We start from the raw sequence: 17,207 nt of genomic DNA, 5'->3' as shown, positions 1-17,207 counted from the left end.
ATATTTATAGGCTGCATATGCTCCTTTCAATTTGAAGACATCTTAGACTCTCTTTATTTCTTCCTTCCAATTTGAAGACATCTTAGACTCTCTATATTTCCTTCTTTAAATTTGAAGACATCTTATACTCTCTTTATTTCTTCCTTTCAATTTGAAGAAATCTTATACTCTCTTTATTTCTTCCTTTCAATTTGAAGACATCTTAGACTCTATATTTCTGCCTTCCAATTTGAAGACATCTTAGACTCTCTATATTTCCTTCTTCCAATTTGAGGACATCTTAGACTCTCTATATTTCTTCCTTCAAGAGTCCCGCCTGTTACTTTGTTGTTTTCTTTCCTAGTTGAGTGCCTTGCAATCTTGACATTCAAAACGTCGTCAATTAGGCGCGTTGTTTTTTATTCCCTCGCTGTTGTGAGTGACAATTGATCTTTCTTGTGGTAAGTTCCTAATGCTTTGCCCCGCCGCTGTGTGCCATGTTGTGGTCTACGCCGAGTCTGGCCTCACATTGACTTGCTACCCAGTAGCTTCATGGACAAACTTGTGTTCCAACTGGATACAATATTCCTTTTGGATTATAAGACTTAGCTAGTTGGATGTCGAGGATTGTTCTACTTTGTTGGATGTAATGATTGTCCTGCCATTTCATTGCATTCATGTCTAAGTATAGTCACGTTGTCTTTATTCCATCCAGTCTCATGGAGTCATGACTTTTACTCGTGCATGCATTTTGTTTGTTTCTAATCTGACAGACTAGACGCTATTTCTTCAAACCATTTTGTTTGTTTCTAATCTGACAGACTAGACGCTATTTCTTCAAACCATTTTGTTTGTTTCTAATCTGACAGACTAGACGCTATTTCTTCAAACCATTTTGTTTGTTTCTAATCTGACAGACTAGACGCTATTTCTTCAAACCATTTTGTTTGTTTCTAATCTGACAGACTAGACGCTATTTCTTCAAACCATTTTGTTTGTTTCTAATCTGACAGACTAGACGCTATTTCTTCAAACCATTTTGTTTGTTTCTAATCTGACAGACTAGACGCTATTTCTTCAAACCATTTTGTTTGTTTCTAATCTGACAGACTAGACGCTATTTCTTCAAACCATTTTGTTTGTTTCTAATCTGACAGACTAGACGCTATTTCTTCAAACCATTTTGTTTGTTTCTAATCTGACAGACTAGACGCTATTTCTTCAAACCATTTTGTTTGTTTCTAATCTGACAGACTAGACGCTATTTCTTCAAACTGTCCCTCGTGAATAAGTTCAACTCTTTTTTGCGATACAGAACGTTGTGTTATATTTTCTTGTCGACACATTTCAAAAACACACACTGTAGCTTACATCTTACTTGGCACATTGCAACTGTCTGTTGAGCTTTCTCTTTCAAATTAGGCAAATACATGTGTATTGTTACAGCTAGTCCAAGATGGACATCAGTTTGTAGTCCATAAGATTCAATTTGTTTTCACGGATTCATTTCCAAAGAACTAAATGCAGCTGGATCCAATAAGATCTGCTTCCAATGTGTCTTTTAAATGCATTCAACTTAGTGTCAACTACTTTCAGAGAAGGCATTGAGTAGATTGTGTAGAAACTACTTTCAGAGTACGCATTGAGTAGATTGTGTAGAAACTACTTTCAGAGCACGCATTGAGTAGATTGTGTAGAAACTACTTTCAGAGTACGCATTGAGTAGATTGTGTAGAAACTACTTTCAGAGTAGGCATTGAGTAGATTGTGTAGAAACTACTTACAGAGTACGCATTGAGTAGATTGTGTAGAAACTACTTTCAGAGTACGCATTGAGTAGATTGTGTAGAAACTACTTTCAGAGCACGCATTGAGTAGATTGTGTAGAAACTACTTTCAGAGCACGCATTGAGTAGATTGTGTAGAAACTACTTTCAGAGCACGCATTGAGTAGATTGTGTAGAAACTACTTTCAGAGTACGCATTGAGTAGATTGTGTAGAAACTACTTTCAGAGCACGCATTGAGTAGATTGTGTAGAAACTACTTTCAGAGCACGCATTGAGTAGATTGTGTAGAAACTACTTTCAGAGCACGCATTGAGTAGATTGTGTAGAAACTACTTTCAGAGCACGCATTGAGTAGATTGTGTAGAAACTACTTTCAGAGCACGCATTGAGTAGATTGTGTAGAAACTACTTTCAGAGCACGCATTGAGTAGATTGTGTAGAAACTACTTTCAGAGCACGCATTGAGTAGATTGTGTAGAAACTACTTTCAGAGCACGCATTGAGTAGATTGTGTAGAAACTACTTTCAGAGCACGCATTGAGTAGATTGTGTAGAAACTACTTTCAGAGCACGCATTGAGTAGATTGTGTAGAAACTACTTTCAGAGCACGCATTGAGTAGATTGTGTAGAAACTGTATCGGTGTGTGTACATGAACTGGGCTGTGCTATCGATGTGTCTCATTGATCTGTCTGCTCTACTTGAAGGATTCAGTCAATCCCAACATCGAGAGACAGACAAGATCAATGCTAGAGCGTGTGTAGAAGCAGGAGAGAGACATATTTCAATCTGATGTGCTCTTATGTCTGTATGTTTTCACACGATTGGATACTTGTTCACTGCATTTGTTTTCTTGAATGTAACTGATTTGATTCGTAAACTAGTCGAGTGCACTCTTGAATCTAAGTTTTGATGGGAATCAATGATGAGTTGTCCTGGGAGCAATGAAGGACAGGGAAAACCCAAAGAACGGAGAATTAATATTCAAGGTATTTCTCTCCCTTAGTCATGCTGTAGTTTACAACCTTAGTCATGTTACTACCTTAGTCATGTTAGCCATCTTGTCACCTTAGTCATGTTACCAGTGTATCATATTACCACTTTTGTCTTATTATATTTTATCACCCAAATGGGACTTTCAACATGCTTTCATCTAATTCAAAATTTGTCGACAAGCTGGTCAAAATCTTGTTATTGATTACAGACTTGTACCAAACATTTGCAGCTTCTAGTCATTTGATATCCCCTTCCATAATTTAGTCCCTGCTTCCTTTTTCAAACAGATGACTTCTATGCTATTCACCCATGAAGATTTCACAAGATGACTTCTATGCTATTCACCCATGAAGATTTGACAAGATGACTTCTATGCTATTCACCCATGAAGATTTGACAAGATGACTTCTATGCTATTCACCCATGAAGATTTGACAAGATGACTTCTATGCTATTCACCCATGAAGATTTGACAAGATGACTTCCATGCTATTCACCCATGAAGATTTGACAAGATGACTTCTATGCTATTCACCCATGAAGATTTGACAAGATGACTTCCATGCTATTCACCCATGAAGATTTGACAAGATGACTTCCATGCTATTCACCCATGAAGATTTGACAAGATGACTTCCATGCTATTCACCCATGAAGATTTGACAAGATGACTTCTATGCTATTCACCCATGAAGATTTGACAAGATAACTTCCATGCTATTCACCCATGAAGATTTGACAAGATGACTTCTATGCTATTCACCCATGAAGATTTGACAAGATGACTTCCATGCTATTCACCCATGAAGATTTGACAAGATGACTTCTATGCTATTCACTGCACTCTATTCATGGCCTATAAGGATATGTATTACCTCTGCAACTCCTTCCCTATACATATGTATACGACTTAGTTAGACATTTGACACTGTACGTGACTCTTTGGGAAAAGAGTGACTAGCTAATTGGCCACACAAGGAAAACTCTTGTTTGACCGTTATAATTTGTCAAAATATAATAACGTTCAAATTAAATTTAGTCTGGAGGTCTAGCTATGCAATCTAACCAGGACTTGTTTTTCGAAAAACATTTTTTTTAATCTATTATTCACGAGTTATTCAGAGTACAATAATTACTCGCATAATGTCCTTCATAAAGGAGGAATTGTCTTAAAAAATGAAACCAAATTTTTTTTTACTTGTTTATATTTTTAAAAGTAATGAAAAGTTCCATTTCAGATCTTGCGATCTATAGATCAGTTGATGTAAGGGCAATCTGTTTCCTTCGCCGACGGTCAACGAGAGTGTCATGTAGCCAGCACAACGACCAACCGCCTTTACTTTCCCCAATTAGTGTCAGATAGCCATTAAAGTTCGGTGGACTCAGGGGCGTCCTCAAAATCCTGTAGCTCGAAATCCCATTTTACGTCAAGATTCGAACTCAAGATTACTTGGTGAATTTCAAGCGCTTTACCACTCAGTCGCCCCTGTTAATATATTTGCTTACAATTCCTGTCATCATCTTGTCAAATCTTCATGGGTTAAACAAAAAAAAAACTGGATATGGATCTCGAAAACGGCTTCACCGATTTTTCTATAAATTTGACAGTTAATGCATATAAATTTGATCTAGAGGTTTAGACAATCTTTATCCTGAACACACATAACGTAAGCGGGTACTCCCGCATGTATACCAAACTTGAATCTTCTATACCATATATAGCTTTCTATACAGCTTTCTAGTCTAGACTACTGTCTTTAAATGTTGCCATTTCTGGATCTGTATCACCAAGCTAGAATTCTATATACCAGGGGTGGGCAAATTACGGCCCGCGGGCCACATGCGGCCCGCCGATGTGTGTTATGCGGCCGCCAACGCTTGAAGAAATCAGGTGTTCCCATACATTACACAAATAAAAATGCAAATATATTTATATAAATAATTGTAAATATCTATAGATCTAGAAATAGTTGAAACTTCTGATTCTTATCACTTATTATAAAGAGGCTAAAGAAACATTGTCTTTAAACGTCATTCTGAAAAGTTTAAAGTAAACGAAGATTATTCTTAATGGCAATATTTCGAAACATTCAGTCAAAGACAACACAAGCCAGCAGGGCCGGTCCTAGCAATTGCGGGGCCCTATGCGAAACTGATTGCGCGGGGCCTAGTCTAGGTGAGAAAAAAGATGTGGGGAAAATGTGTCCGATCATTACATTTTATTACATGAAAGCTGACATTGCCTTTTTTTTATAGCGCGTAGGAAAGCGTTTTCCTTAATGAATGACACACGCAAATGATAATTTTGTCTATTTTTCATGAGATTTTTATAAGTTTTCAGGACATTCCAAAAATGTCCTTATATATTTTGCAATTAATAATTGCACATAGAATTAGCGCGGGGCCTATGAAAGCGCGGGGCCCACAGCGACCGCATAGGTTGCAGTGGCCTAAGACCGGCCCTGCAAGCCAGTATTTATTCAATTATATCAAAAACTGTGTTGAAAGTGTTGGGTCGGCTTGTACAAGATGGCAAGTGTATCAACTAATGGAGCTCGTGCTTTGACTAAGAAAAAACAGGCTTTTTTATAAAATAAAGCATTGAATATCAAATATATTGTTGGAATTGATTTCCCAATGATCTTATTATTAGCACAGGGCCAGCCTTGGGCATAGACAAACTGCTTAGGGTCACCAATTGGTGAGGGCCTTGCACTTACTTTCCTGTCGTTATTTTAGAGTAGAAATAGCGAAACTTGTCCTCAGTGTTATTGTTGAAGTACAATAGGTTTTTAATAAATTGAATAATTTTACTGTTGGCGGTTTTTTTTTTTTATTTTATTTGAGGCCACCAAATTTACTTTGCCAAGGGCCTCCAATTATCTGCCGGCCATGACTGGCAGTTCCGAGAAGTACTTCAAGATTTGAAACAAAACATTCCGATGTTCGGTTACACAGTAGTATCCGCTGGCCTAGAAGAATATGGAATCTCAAGGAAGAAATAGTTAGGTTCATTGAAGGACATTGACTGTGACTTTGTTACTAATATTTCTAATGAAGAGTTGAAGACAGACTTCATGTTTATCATTGGATACATTGCAAAGTTTTGTTTTCAAATGAAATATATCTGCATCTTAAATCTTTTCAAAGTTATTCCACTTCTTGAAGCAGCTAGTGAAATCGGGTCTTATCATTTTCCTTAGCTTAATGGTGAAACTATTTCTAGTGAAATGGATGACATTACAAGACTTATTTGGATTCCTTGATCGTGGAATTTGAAAGCAAATTTTAAGACGTCAAGATCTTGGAACTAGTTTTCATCAGCTCACCATTTAATGCAGAAGCTGATTTAGCTCCAGATGACATACCTCCAAGCAAATTATGACCTGAAAGAGTAAATCCAGTGAGTTCTTCCACAAAAATTTCATGACTGCCAGAAGCTGTATTCCCATACTTAAGAAAACTTTGCTGCGAAGCTGTCACATTATTCGGAACCTAATTCATCTGTGAACACGCTTTATTTCGTTTGTTTGAAAATTATGAAGTGTTAGAACAGGTTGAAGCTCACTGACTGTAATTTGATAGCAGTCGCAAGAACAAAACAATTAGTAAACTAGTTCTACAGTTATAGAACATTATGCACGGATGTAAATAGTTAAATGCTTCATATTAAGGTTTATTGTACATTTGTGGTGTAATAAGCCAAAAACAAAATTTAAAAAAAATATTCGTAAAATTAGTTCAAGAAATTGCTAACTGTTGTTGTAATTCCTCAATTGAAAGTAAAAAAAAAAAAAAAAAATTATGCGGCCCGCAAGTCCCCAAAATTTTTTAATGCGGCCCTCGGTTGAAAAAGGTTGCCCACCCCTTCTATATACTATTGAGTACATTTATACATTTGCTAAGTTAGTTGTTTTTGTTTTTGTGGGAAGGGGAAATTGAGGCAGTAAAAAAAAAAATTAAATCTATCTTTCATTTATTGTTTATATCAGAGTCTTTGTTCTTTAACAAAATCACCCTAAGGAGGAATGGTCTTTTTTAATGTTACTGGCCGACATGGAATGAATACGTTGTTAATGTGTACACATGTATAGAAGGAAATGGAGATAGAACTCTTTTGTGTTGAGGGTAGAGTTTTAAACAATTCTTGGGTGAGAGAGGGTTACGAAACCAGAGTGATAACACACAAGAAAAGAAGGTCCGACCAAAAGCAACACAGTGCTTATTACCGACCTTGAATTAAGAAGCCAAAGAAAAGAAAGTCAGTTCAGTGATTTCATGTAAAATTATGTATTTTAGTGGTGGTGACAAAGGAAAGTTTGAAAAGTGAAACTGACATTCTCAGGCCAGAAGTGTGGAGGCCGTTCTTATTGAACGTAACATACGTATCATGAGACAAAATCATGTTAGCGGAGCTTTAAGATGGCCGTGGGGGGGGATGTTCGGCCAAAATATTATGTGAGCGTTCTATGCGCAGGTTGCAATAATATCGAGAAATTATTAAAAAAAAAATACTTTAAAAAAAACCTCACACAAAGCTTCTATTAAGTGTAGTTGTATCAATTAGTTTGGATCAGTCTGTCAAAATTACATCTAGACTAACAATAATAAATATGTGCGATTACAAATATTTTTACCAATTGTTTTTGATTTCATGCTTTTTAGCTATCTCACTACGCTAGGATCCAATCACTTGTCTTGACCAAGTAGTAAAACAAAAAGTGGGCAGGGGGATAGAAGGGGCTATCATGTGAATGTTACCGTGATCGCGTTTTAAATGCTTTTATAAAACAAAAAGTTGAAAGACCTGAATTCGAACTCGAAGTTTGTAATGGTCCTGGTGGAAGGTGGGGGGCTTAAAGAAACGTGATATCGAATTCACTGGAGAGAAGTGTTTGGGGAGGGGGGCGTTTTAAAGCGGGTCGTTCCAGTTTAACATAACATATACTAGAATACAGAAGTGTTTGGGGAGGGGGGCGTTTTAAAGCGGGCCGTTCCAGTTTAACATAACATATACTAGAATACAGAAGTGTTTGGGGAGGGGGGCGTTTTAAAGCGGGCCGTTCCAGTTTAACATAACATTCTAGAATACACTGACCAAAAGGGATGCTGTTGAAATGTGGACATTTTTATTGAAACAAAAAGGTGGGAGAAGGTGAAAGTATTATGTGAGCATTACGATGTGCAGAATGGAATAAGAAAAATGGCCCAGGTCAAAAATATCCCAAAACCAATGAACTGTTTCGAATAAGAATTAAAAAGCCAAAGAACAAATCCAATATAGTGTCCCTCCAGAGACGGAGAGTTGGGAGGGGAGAAGTGCTACTCGGAACACGGCAAATCGTTCTCCACGAATTCTTCACCCGAGAAACAGCTCACCCGACTCACCGTTCACCGACAATTGTTCACGACAAATGTCTCACTGACTGTTGGTTCATTCATTCACTGGTACATACTAGGGAGACCTAGAATGCATTTTTTAAAAATGTTTTAAACTAAGTCTAAAGAAAGGTGTACGGTGTCTAATTCTGTACATTGCTTTATTGGAATTTTTTTTTTTTTTTTTAAAAAGAGGATTCAGGCCAAAAGAAACAATATATAGTTTGGAAAGATCTAAAAGGCCAATCAGTGGAAACTTCCAAAACCTAAAGCCTGGGTGGATCACCTGAGCTTTAACGGCTCCACCGATTTCCCTAGAAATTTAACAATTGATGTATATCGCTGAGTAAAGAATGACTAGCTCTTTGGTTAAACGGGGAAAACTTCGTTATAATGTTCAAAGTAAATGAAAATGTTTAATTTGGCAAAAGAACGAGAAATTATTTTGTCATGACCAAGACTCGACGTCTTTGGTATTTCCGCATTCCTTGAAGAGTTGGCAGACAGTGTACACAATGTTTCTGCACGTTCATTTAGTCATCATAGTATGAATGTGTAATTCTCTTTAAGTTATTTTGAACATTCTTTCAGCGGACATTCTCGCATTCGACTCAAATCTTACTTTGTATTTTGAACATCTCTTAGTGGAATTCCCGCACTTACCACGAATCTTTCTTTGTATTCAGTAAGGAAATTAATAAACGTACATCCATATTTTGCGCACTGTCTTATGTAGAAATAAGCTGGACCTAATAGAAAGACGTCTTGCATTATTGAAGCATCCCAAGAACTAAATAGAATGAGAAATTGTAGACCATCGTCTTGTCTGTAAAGGAGGAATTGATTTTTTGTATATGTTACTTGCTTTCTACCTCATTAAAAAAAAATAGAGTTTGTTGCTGAACATAAAAATTATATATGTGTCAGACGCGAATAGCCCAATTTTCAGTAAAAGAAATTACAAAAGTCATTTCTCTATAGAAGAAGTTACGAAGGCTATATAAAATACAACCACAGACCTATATATACTACAATAAATATAGGTTTTTGATTGCTAGTTACGATTTATTTAGGTAGGTGCTGTTTTACTATTACATACCAAGTATTAGAGTTTAGAAAAACCTAGGTTTGTTTCTTGTGCAACGCTATTAGCTAACACCTCATATCATCTCTCAATTAGTATATTTAGATCTATAATCTTATTCTAGTCTAGATCTATATATAAAAATCGAATAGATCTAGTAATAGTATAGATTCTATCTTGCCGAGTCTAGCCTATGCTATGCCTATAGTCAGTTTTTATTAGAAAAAAGTCTAGATATTAATAAAGACTAAAGTTTTTTAATTATTAAATATAGACATAAGACATAGATCTAATAATACTGTTATACGTTTACTATAATCTATACTTAATCTACTAAACTAGAGATCTATCTATAATCTAGTCAATCTAGATCTATACAATATTCATTATAATACTTCTACTTATAATGACTTATTTAATAAGTTAGTACTTAGACTTAGATCTATTATAGTTTATTAATAGATTTACTTTTCAATGCCTAGACCTAATAATAAAATTGCGAATGATATCTATAATGACTGATTATTTAATTTTGTTTTATAGTAATAGGCCTACTAGATCTAGGTCTAGACTCTACTTAAATCTAGTCTAAAATAATGACTGTCTAAGACTCTAGATGATTGAGAAGTTCACAGAGAGGTGTTTTCAATAATACGGCATGTCTGCTGAAAGTATATAAAGTGCTTTTTTTTTTTTTTTTTTGTAAAAATAAAAAAGAGGCTCCGGTACTCAGTGATAGATTGCCTAACTTTCAACTAATAATAAATTAACAATTAACGTTGAATTACAAGAAAAGTAATCATTTTTCCCGACATTGAAAAAAGGTGCCGGTACCCCGTACCGGTGCGTACCGTCACAAAAATATATGTATATCTCAATCTTCTTTCATTTAATTTTTTTTTGCGGGGTTATTGCTACTTAATACATTGATACCGGATCGATTTAAATAGGGCCTAAGTATACAAGCAGGATTTAGAGCATTGGATAAATTTATTTTTTAAGTACAAAGTTTTATGGAAGAGGCAATATATTAGTTGTTTAAAGTTTGTAACTTCTTAAATTCAGGCTAAAAATATCGAAGCCTACATTTTTACACTCATTTCTAAACAATTAGAAGAGATGGACTGACTCATAGTGTAGCTTGTGTACATCTGCAAAAACACAAACTCAGTTAGACTTTCAAAACTATTAAAAGAAAAACTTAGTGATTATTTTTACTGTATAATTCTATTATTATTCCTTTTTAGAATTAGGATATAAACAAAAAATTGCCATATGACTTTATCTAACAGAAAAAAAAATAAACTTAAGTCTATTTATGCGGTTATTTATAGTTACCTAGTAATATAAAATATATTGAACTAACACGTACATTCATCATAATGCAGCCATGCGATTTTTCGTTTATAAACATAGCATTATTTAGGACCAATATTTTACAAAGGCTGCTTGGAGAAATCAGCTATACCCACTAGGAGAAAAACGACCCCTTTACTCAAGAAAAATTTAAGAAACTAGAACAGACACAAAATAAACAGTGACATTCATAACAAAATAATATTCAAAATTGATTAGAGTAACACCTTTTTAAGTAATCATTTAAAGTTTAAAATCACTACAATTTTTCAACAATTATTTTGTGTATGAAATTGTGTATCGGAAAATGCCGCGTACTTGAAAAAAGGTAGTCCTAAAAAAACAACACAGATCTTGGGTAAAATACTCATCAAATAAAGTACTGTAAATGTGTAGTGTTACGCGCTAGTTTCAGGTCTTTTCTTTTTATAGCCTCTATCGGGTTTGATCACAACTACCCGTATTTTTGTGCAGAATTTTTTTTCTCTATCAGGCACACTTAAAATTATAGTATAATAATGTCAGTTTAATTTAAAGAGAGAACTGAAAAATGCAAAGATATATAAGGAAAAAAGCCACTTCCGGCCCAATACTTTTGAATCAAAGAAACGAAACGGACTAGTCCAACAAACCCTATTGGTACATCTCAAACTACATGCATTGTAAAGATGTATCCCATTATAAAATATTATTTGATATTGCTAAATTGTATTAATAATGTTCTATTTGGTAAATAGTTCCTATACACACACACACACACACAAAGTTGCTTTTGTAGTTTGTAGCCATCTCTACAATATTGTTACGATATCTTCCTAAACAGGCCTTCTGTAAACACTGCTAAACACAACACAACACATCAAGAACTTGACAACAAGAGCTCCACAATAATCTGGTACTTGAATAATGAGTGAAATACGTAGATAACAGCCAATACTAGAGAATTGGCAACAAACACATCAACAACTTAAATGTTACACTGTACATCACCGTACAAAACTCTACTATCTCTAATCTTTTCCTGGACTCGTAGGTTTCACTGGATGACTGCACCAGGACCGACTTCATGGCTGACTAACAGTCCCGGTCTCAACGCTCTCCGCTCTTGATCACATGACCATAACATTGGTCATATTTGCGTGTAATCGTAGTACTGTCCCTTGTCCATCGCCTGAGTTCAGGTGTGTCAAGTGAACCTACAGTTAACCCTTTCGCACCGCCAATAGGGTTACAACAATATTTTATAGAATTTGTCTCTAAAAGTTGTTTCAGTATATAAAGGGGGCTAATTCAACTTATACCACCATATCAGTCAAGTACAATTTCTTTCTCTTGTTAAAGATACCAAACAAAATAATTTACTACCAAAAGTTACTTAACTATTTGTTGTTGTTTTTTAATCGATTCTTGTTTTGTGAGGTCAAAGAAATAACTGTGCAAAATTTCAGCTTGATCCGAGATGGAGTGTGGGAGATATAACAAGAGATGGAGTGTGGGAGATATAACGTGAACAAACGTTTTCCCAGACAAAGTGAGTCGCTATAGGCTTTGTAAATATATATATATATATATATGACTTCTTTTTTCTGTACACATTGAAGTCCTGCTATGAATATTTCAAACAATCCTAACAGAGATATATAGACTAATTCAATGCTATAAATATTTCAAACAATCCTAACAGAGATATATAGACTAATTGAATGCTTTGAATATTTCAAGCAATCCTAACAGAGATATATAAACTAATTCAATGCTATAAATATTTCAAACAATCCTAACAGAGATATATAGACTAATTCAATGCTATAAATATTTCAAACAATCCTAACAGAGATATATAGACTAATTGAATGCTTTGAATATTTCAAACAATCCTTACAGAGATATATAAACTAATTCAATGCTATGAATATTTCAAACAATCCTAACAGAGATATATAGACTAATTCAATGCTATAAATATTTCAAGCAATCCTAACAGAGATATATAGACTAATTGAATGCTTTGAATATTTCAAACAATCCTTACAGAGATATATAAACTAATTCAATGCTATGAATATTTCAAACAATCCTAACAGAGATATATAGACTAATTCAATGCTATGAATATTTCAAACAATCCTTACAGAGATATATAAACTAATTCATTGCTTTGAATATTTCAAACAATCCTTACAGAGATATATAGACTAATTGAATGCTTTGAATATTTCAAGCAATCCTTACAGAGATATATAAACTAATTCAATGCTATGAATATTTCAAACAATCCTAACAGAGATATATAGACTAATTCAATGCTATGAATATTTCAAACAATCCTAACAGAGATATATAGACTAATTGAATGCTTTGAATATTTCAAGCAATCCTAACAGAGATATATAGACTAATTCAATGCTATGAATATTTCAAACAATCCTAACAGAGATATATAGACTAATTGAATGCTATGAACATTTCAAGCAATCCTTACAGAGATATATAGACTAATTCAATGCTATGAATATTTCAGACAATCGTCACAGAGATATATAGACTAATTCAATGCTTTGAATATTTCAGACAATCGTCACAGAGATGGACCTTGTGGAAAACGATGTTTTGTGGTGGCAACAGTGTCTTTGTTTTTATTTCTGACCTTCGTAGCCCTGCCGGCCGGTAAGTTTGTCCACAATCTAGTTCAATTATTCATTGATCATACTGTAGCTAATCTTTGTATTACTTCAGCTGAACTATTTACTATTGATCTTTAAATGAAGCATTCTAATTTTAATTTAAGTGAAAATTTAAGTTCAGCTTCGCACATCACTGAAATCTCTTGTGCCTGTAGAACTTTAGGAGTTGCGTTTGTTGTTGTTGTTTGTATCTAGAAAAGAAATATCTTTGCAGAAAACTGCACTACGACTGCTATGAAAATGTTGCCTTTTTTATCATTGGTGGTAAACAAAAAAAGAAGCCTATTGATTAGCACGACAGCAAACAAAATGTGTGACATGGCCATTGAGCTCATCAGGAGTTTTATGTTGCCTGTCTAGCGCATGTTTTACTTGTCTGTCTATCTGATGTTTTATGTTGTCTGTCTAGCTGATGTAAGTTAACTAACAATTTGTAATATTACTAGGATTACTTGAAATGTAAAATGCGTGGCGAAGTTAAACTTGGCCTATGTTTTATGTTGCATGTCTAGCGTATGTTTTAGTTTAGCTGATGTTTAATGTTGTTCTTCTAGCTGATGTCTTATGTTGCCTGTCTAGCGTATGTTTTAGTCTAGCTATGTTTTATATTGTTCTTATTGTTCTTAAGTTTTTTTGTAGGGCTACAATACATACACTAAGGTCTAAGTTAGTACCAAAGGAATATTTCTGCCAAGTTTCATCAAGATTGGTCAAACGGTTTTGATTTCTATTCCTATTTGTAACATACATACATACGCCTTACATTCTACTTTATAGTATAGATATAGAAAAACTCACCAAAGGGAGATAAGCCTCGTGTAGAGAATTGGGCTCTAAGAATTGTAAGATAGCTAGATTAAAATATAATAATTATATGTTAATGCAAAGATTATATAAGACTGTATGTGCATTTAAATATTATATCAAAGAGTGTATGTATATTAATCATTTATAAAAAGAAAACGTTGTCTTTATCACCGTATTTACCTATAATTTCCTTGTAACAAAAATACACTGAATTATATACATTTTATATGTAACAAAATGGTACAAACATAAAATGAAGCAAAATTGATTACAATGGTGCTTAAAAACGAAGCAAAAGTGAATAAAATGTTAAAAAGAAACTGATAAAATGCACTAAAATGTAGAAAGCTTAACTTTTGCATAATTATTCATAGTCGATGACAATACATGAATCAATCAAAAAATTAATTCATTAGTTGATCAATTTGTTGTAATTCATTTTGTGTTATATTGACAAAGGGAATCAAACCTTGCTGTATTTAGATATATGACAGCTATTTTGTCGTTCTTCCCATTAGATACTTTTTTTTTTTACTATTTTGCTTGTTGTATACTTTATATTCAACAATTATATACACAATTTCATTTGTAAAAAAAAAAAATGTTTTAAATCAATGTATATAATAAATAACTGTATACATTGTAAAACCACGTTTCTAAAGGCACATGGACATGTGTGTCACACGCTTAGTTTTTAGAAGCTACTTTGTAGACACTTCGTGCGTACTGATCATGACCAAAAGTCTCAAAACATTTTTTTGTTGTTGATATTTTTTTCGACTCCAATTCCAATTGGACTTCTAAGTTGTTGGTGTTACTCAAGATTTAGGACTAGGTCTGCTGTTATTTCCTTGCGATATTACTTTTGTTTTCAATTAAAAAATACATGGCTTGAATTTTTCATGTCCATAACGGATCAGTTGGGGGCCACCTTAGTTTGTATGGTAACACAAACTCTCTTTGTAATCTTTTTGTTTAGGAGTACTTTATGCTCACTATTCCCTATTTAAAGTGTTCAAGTTTACTTCTTATCATTTTGTTAGAGTCTGAGCCTGGGCCTACAAACTTGATGGCGTAAAACGTTTGGATTCTTGTAGTCCCAGTCCGGCTGTAGGGACACAGCAGCAGCAGACATTGGGTGTGTGTGTGTGCACTTTGTTGACGTGCCGTGTGGGGGCAAGAAACCAAACACTGGATCAATAGCTGGGAAGTCCTCTTCAGTGCTTGGTTGGCCAGTGTCTGAACTCACTCTCACACAGTCTCTCACTCTCACACAGTCTCTCAGACAGACTCTCTCACACAGTCTCTCATACTCTCACAGTTTCTCACTCTTGCAGTCTCTCACTCGGACTTGTTCTCAACTCTAAACTAGCACACTGACTGCAGTGTCTCCATGCAAAACTCTGTTCACCTTTGATCCTGTACACGAGAGAGAGGGGAGGGTGATATAGAGTCTGCCTTTTCTTTACCTTTGATTAAATATATTCATTGATAAAGAAAAAAAAAAGGTTTGATCACGATGTCAGAAAATAGATACTGATAGTTGTTAGGCTATGTCTAGACCTACATGGAATAGTTTATCTTTACACAGAATAATCGTTGGTGTAATCAGCATGTTTCAATATTCAATATTTTTTGTCTTTCAATGTATCTATCAAACAGATTACAACTCCAGTCAGCGCCTAGTTGAACTTGTATCTATAACCCCTTCACCTTTTTAGGCAGAGATTGCATTGAATGGAAGTTTCTCAGTGGGCGTGTAACTCTCACACTTGTTGATCATTGCTTTGCTCTGTCTTGTCTATGTTATCAGCAGTGTAGCTGTTATAGAAGCAACAGTTAGGGCACACTCTAGCCTGTAGTCTGTGTGCAGTTGACTGCATGCATTAGCTGAAACATTTGTTTGTATTGGTCCAAACATCGTGTGTTGCAGTTGACTGCATGCATTAGCTGAAACATTTGTTTGTATTGGTCCAAACATCGTGTGTTGCAGTTGACTGCATGCATTAGCTGAGACATTTGTTTGTATTGGTCCAAACATCGTGTGTTGCAGTTGACTGCATGCATTAGCTGAAACATTTGTTTGTATTGGTCCAAACATCGTGTGTTGCAGTTGACTGCATGCATTAGCTGAAACATTTGTTTGTATTGGTCCAAACATCGTGTGTTGCAGTTGACTGCATGCATTAGCTGAGACATTTGTTTGTATTGGTCCAAACATCGTGTGTTGCAGTTGACTGCATGCATTAGCTGAAACATTTGTTTGTATTGGTCCAAACATCGTGTGTTGCAGTTGACTGCATGCATTAGCTGAAACATTTGTTTGTATTGGTCCAAACATCGTGATGAAAGCTAGAGGTTTGTCACGTGTTTGAAACTAGTTCAACCCAATTCACTTGGTCCTGTGTGTATCAGGCTAATTGATGTCCTTAACAAAGTATGTAGGACACGTATAGTGAGGGTCATTCATCACAGGTTCATTCATCTGATGGTGGCCTAAGTAACATTGGACTTGTCTGGGACTCTAGGAAGGCAATAAATCATATTTCCGTGAATAGAACAAAAAGTTTTGAACCACTACAAGTTTGTATTTGGCAGTATTCTAAATGTACAAAAACTTGATTCCACTGTAGTCCTACTGTCCAATGTACCCATATAGTATAGGATGTCACACTGTCTTGCTAAATAGTTACAGTATATGATGTCACATGTCACACTGTCTTGCTAAAGAGTTACAGTATATGATGTCACATGTCACACTGTCTTGATAAAGAGTTACAGTATATTATGTCACACTGTCTTGATAAAGAGTTACAGTATATGATGTCACACTGTCTTGATAAAGACTTATAGTATACGAGCTTACTCGCGCGGTGTAGCATATGCCCCCCCCCTCTTTTTTTCTGAGTCTCGTTCTGTCACCGCGGAAGTTACGTGGGGTAACGCTTGTCTGACTTTAAATTAAAGAGCTATCGTTGCATGACTTTTCAGCAGTGTCCCGAATGGTTGAGCCATGAAGCGAATTATATATATGCTGTCTTACTGAAGAGTTATAGTATATGATTCCACACTTAATGCAATTATCATATTTTTTGTTACCTTTTTCATTCTTAAAGTTTCATATTTTCTAATAT

The 17,207-nt window shown here is 34.9% G+C and overlaps 2 protein-coding genes across 26 annotated transcripts in view; one reads left to right on the top strand and one right to left on the bottom strand.

Moving 5' to 3' along the window:
• The window catches only part of LOC106061374 (uncharacterized), a 195,208-nt gene that overhangs the window by 137,656 nt on the left and 40,345 nt on the right, over nt 1-17,207 (bottom strand). For 4 of the 6 annotated variants that reach the window (XM_056027271.1, XM_056027266.1, XM_056027267.1 and 1 more), the window contains exon 3: nt 14,065-14,117. The exons of 1 other annotated variant lie outside the window; for it this stretch is intronic. The gene's annotated coding sequence lies outside the window, so the exon portion shown is untranslated. The remainder of the gene's footprint in view (nt 1-14,064; nt 14,118-17,207) is intronic. One more of the 6 variants, XM_056027268.1, reaches the window with a different exon arrangement.
• LOC106062223 (uncharacterized) overlaps nt 1-17,207 on the top strand; it is an 84,090-nt gene that overhangs the window by 64,570 nt on the left and 2,313 nt on the right. For 13 of the 20 annotated variants that reach the window (XR_008777625.1, XR_008777624.1, XR_008777627.1 and 10 more), the window contains one exon: nt 13,154-13,249. Coding sequence is in view for 3 of the 20 variants with exons in the window: in XM_056027273.1 (XP_055883248.1) it covers nt 13,154-13,249 (96 nt within the window). In the remaining 17 variants the exon portion in view is untranslated. Of the gene's footprint in view, nt 1; nt 665-1,232; nt 2,757-13,103; nt 13,121-13,153; nt 13,250-17,207 lie in introns of those variants that run through there. The other 7 variants (XR_008777640.1, XM_056027272.1, XR_008777636.1 and 4 more) reach the window with 6 other exon arrangements.

Source organism: Biomphalaria glabrata, chromosome 4 (assembly GCF_947242115.1).
Source record: "Biomphalaria glabrata chromosome 4, xgBioGlab47.1, whole genome shotgun sequence".
Lineage (NCBI taxonomy): Eukaryota > Metazoa > Mollusca > Gastropoda > Planorbidae > Biomphalaria > Biomphalaria glabrata.
Note: the sequence above shows the minus strand (reverse complement) of the source record. Positions and strands in the feature narration are given on the sequence as shown.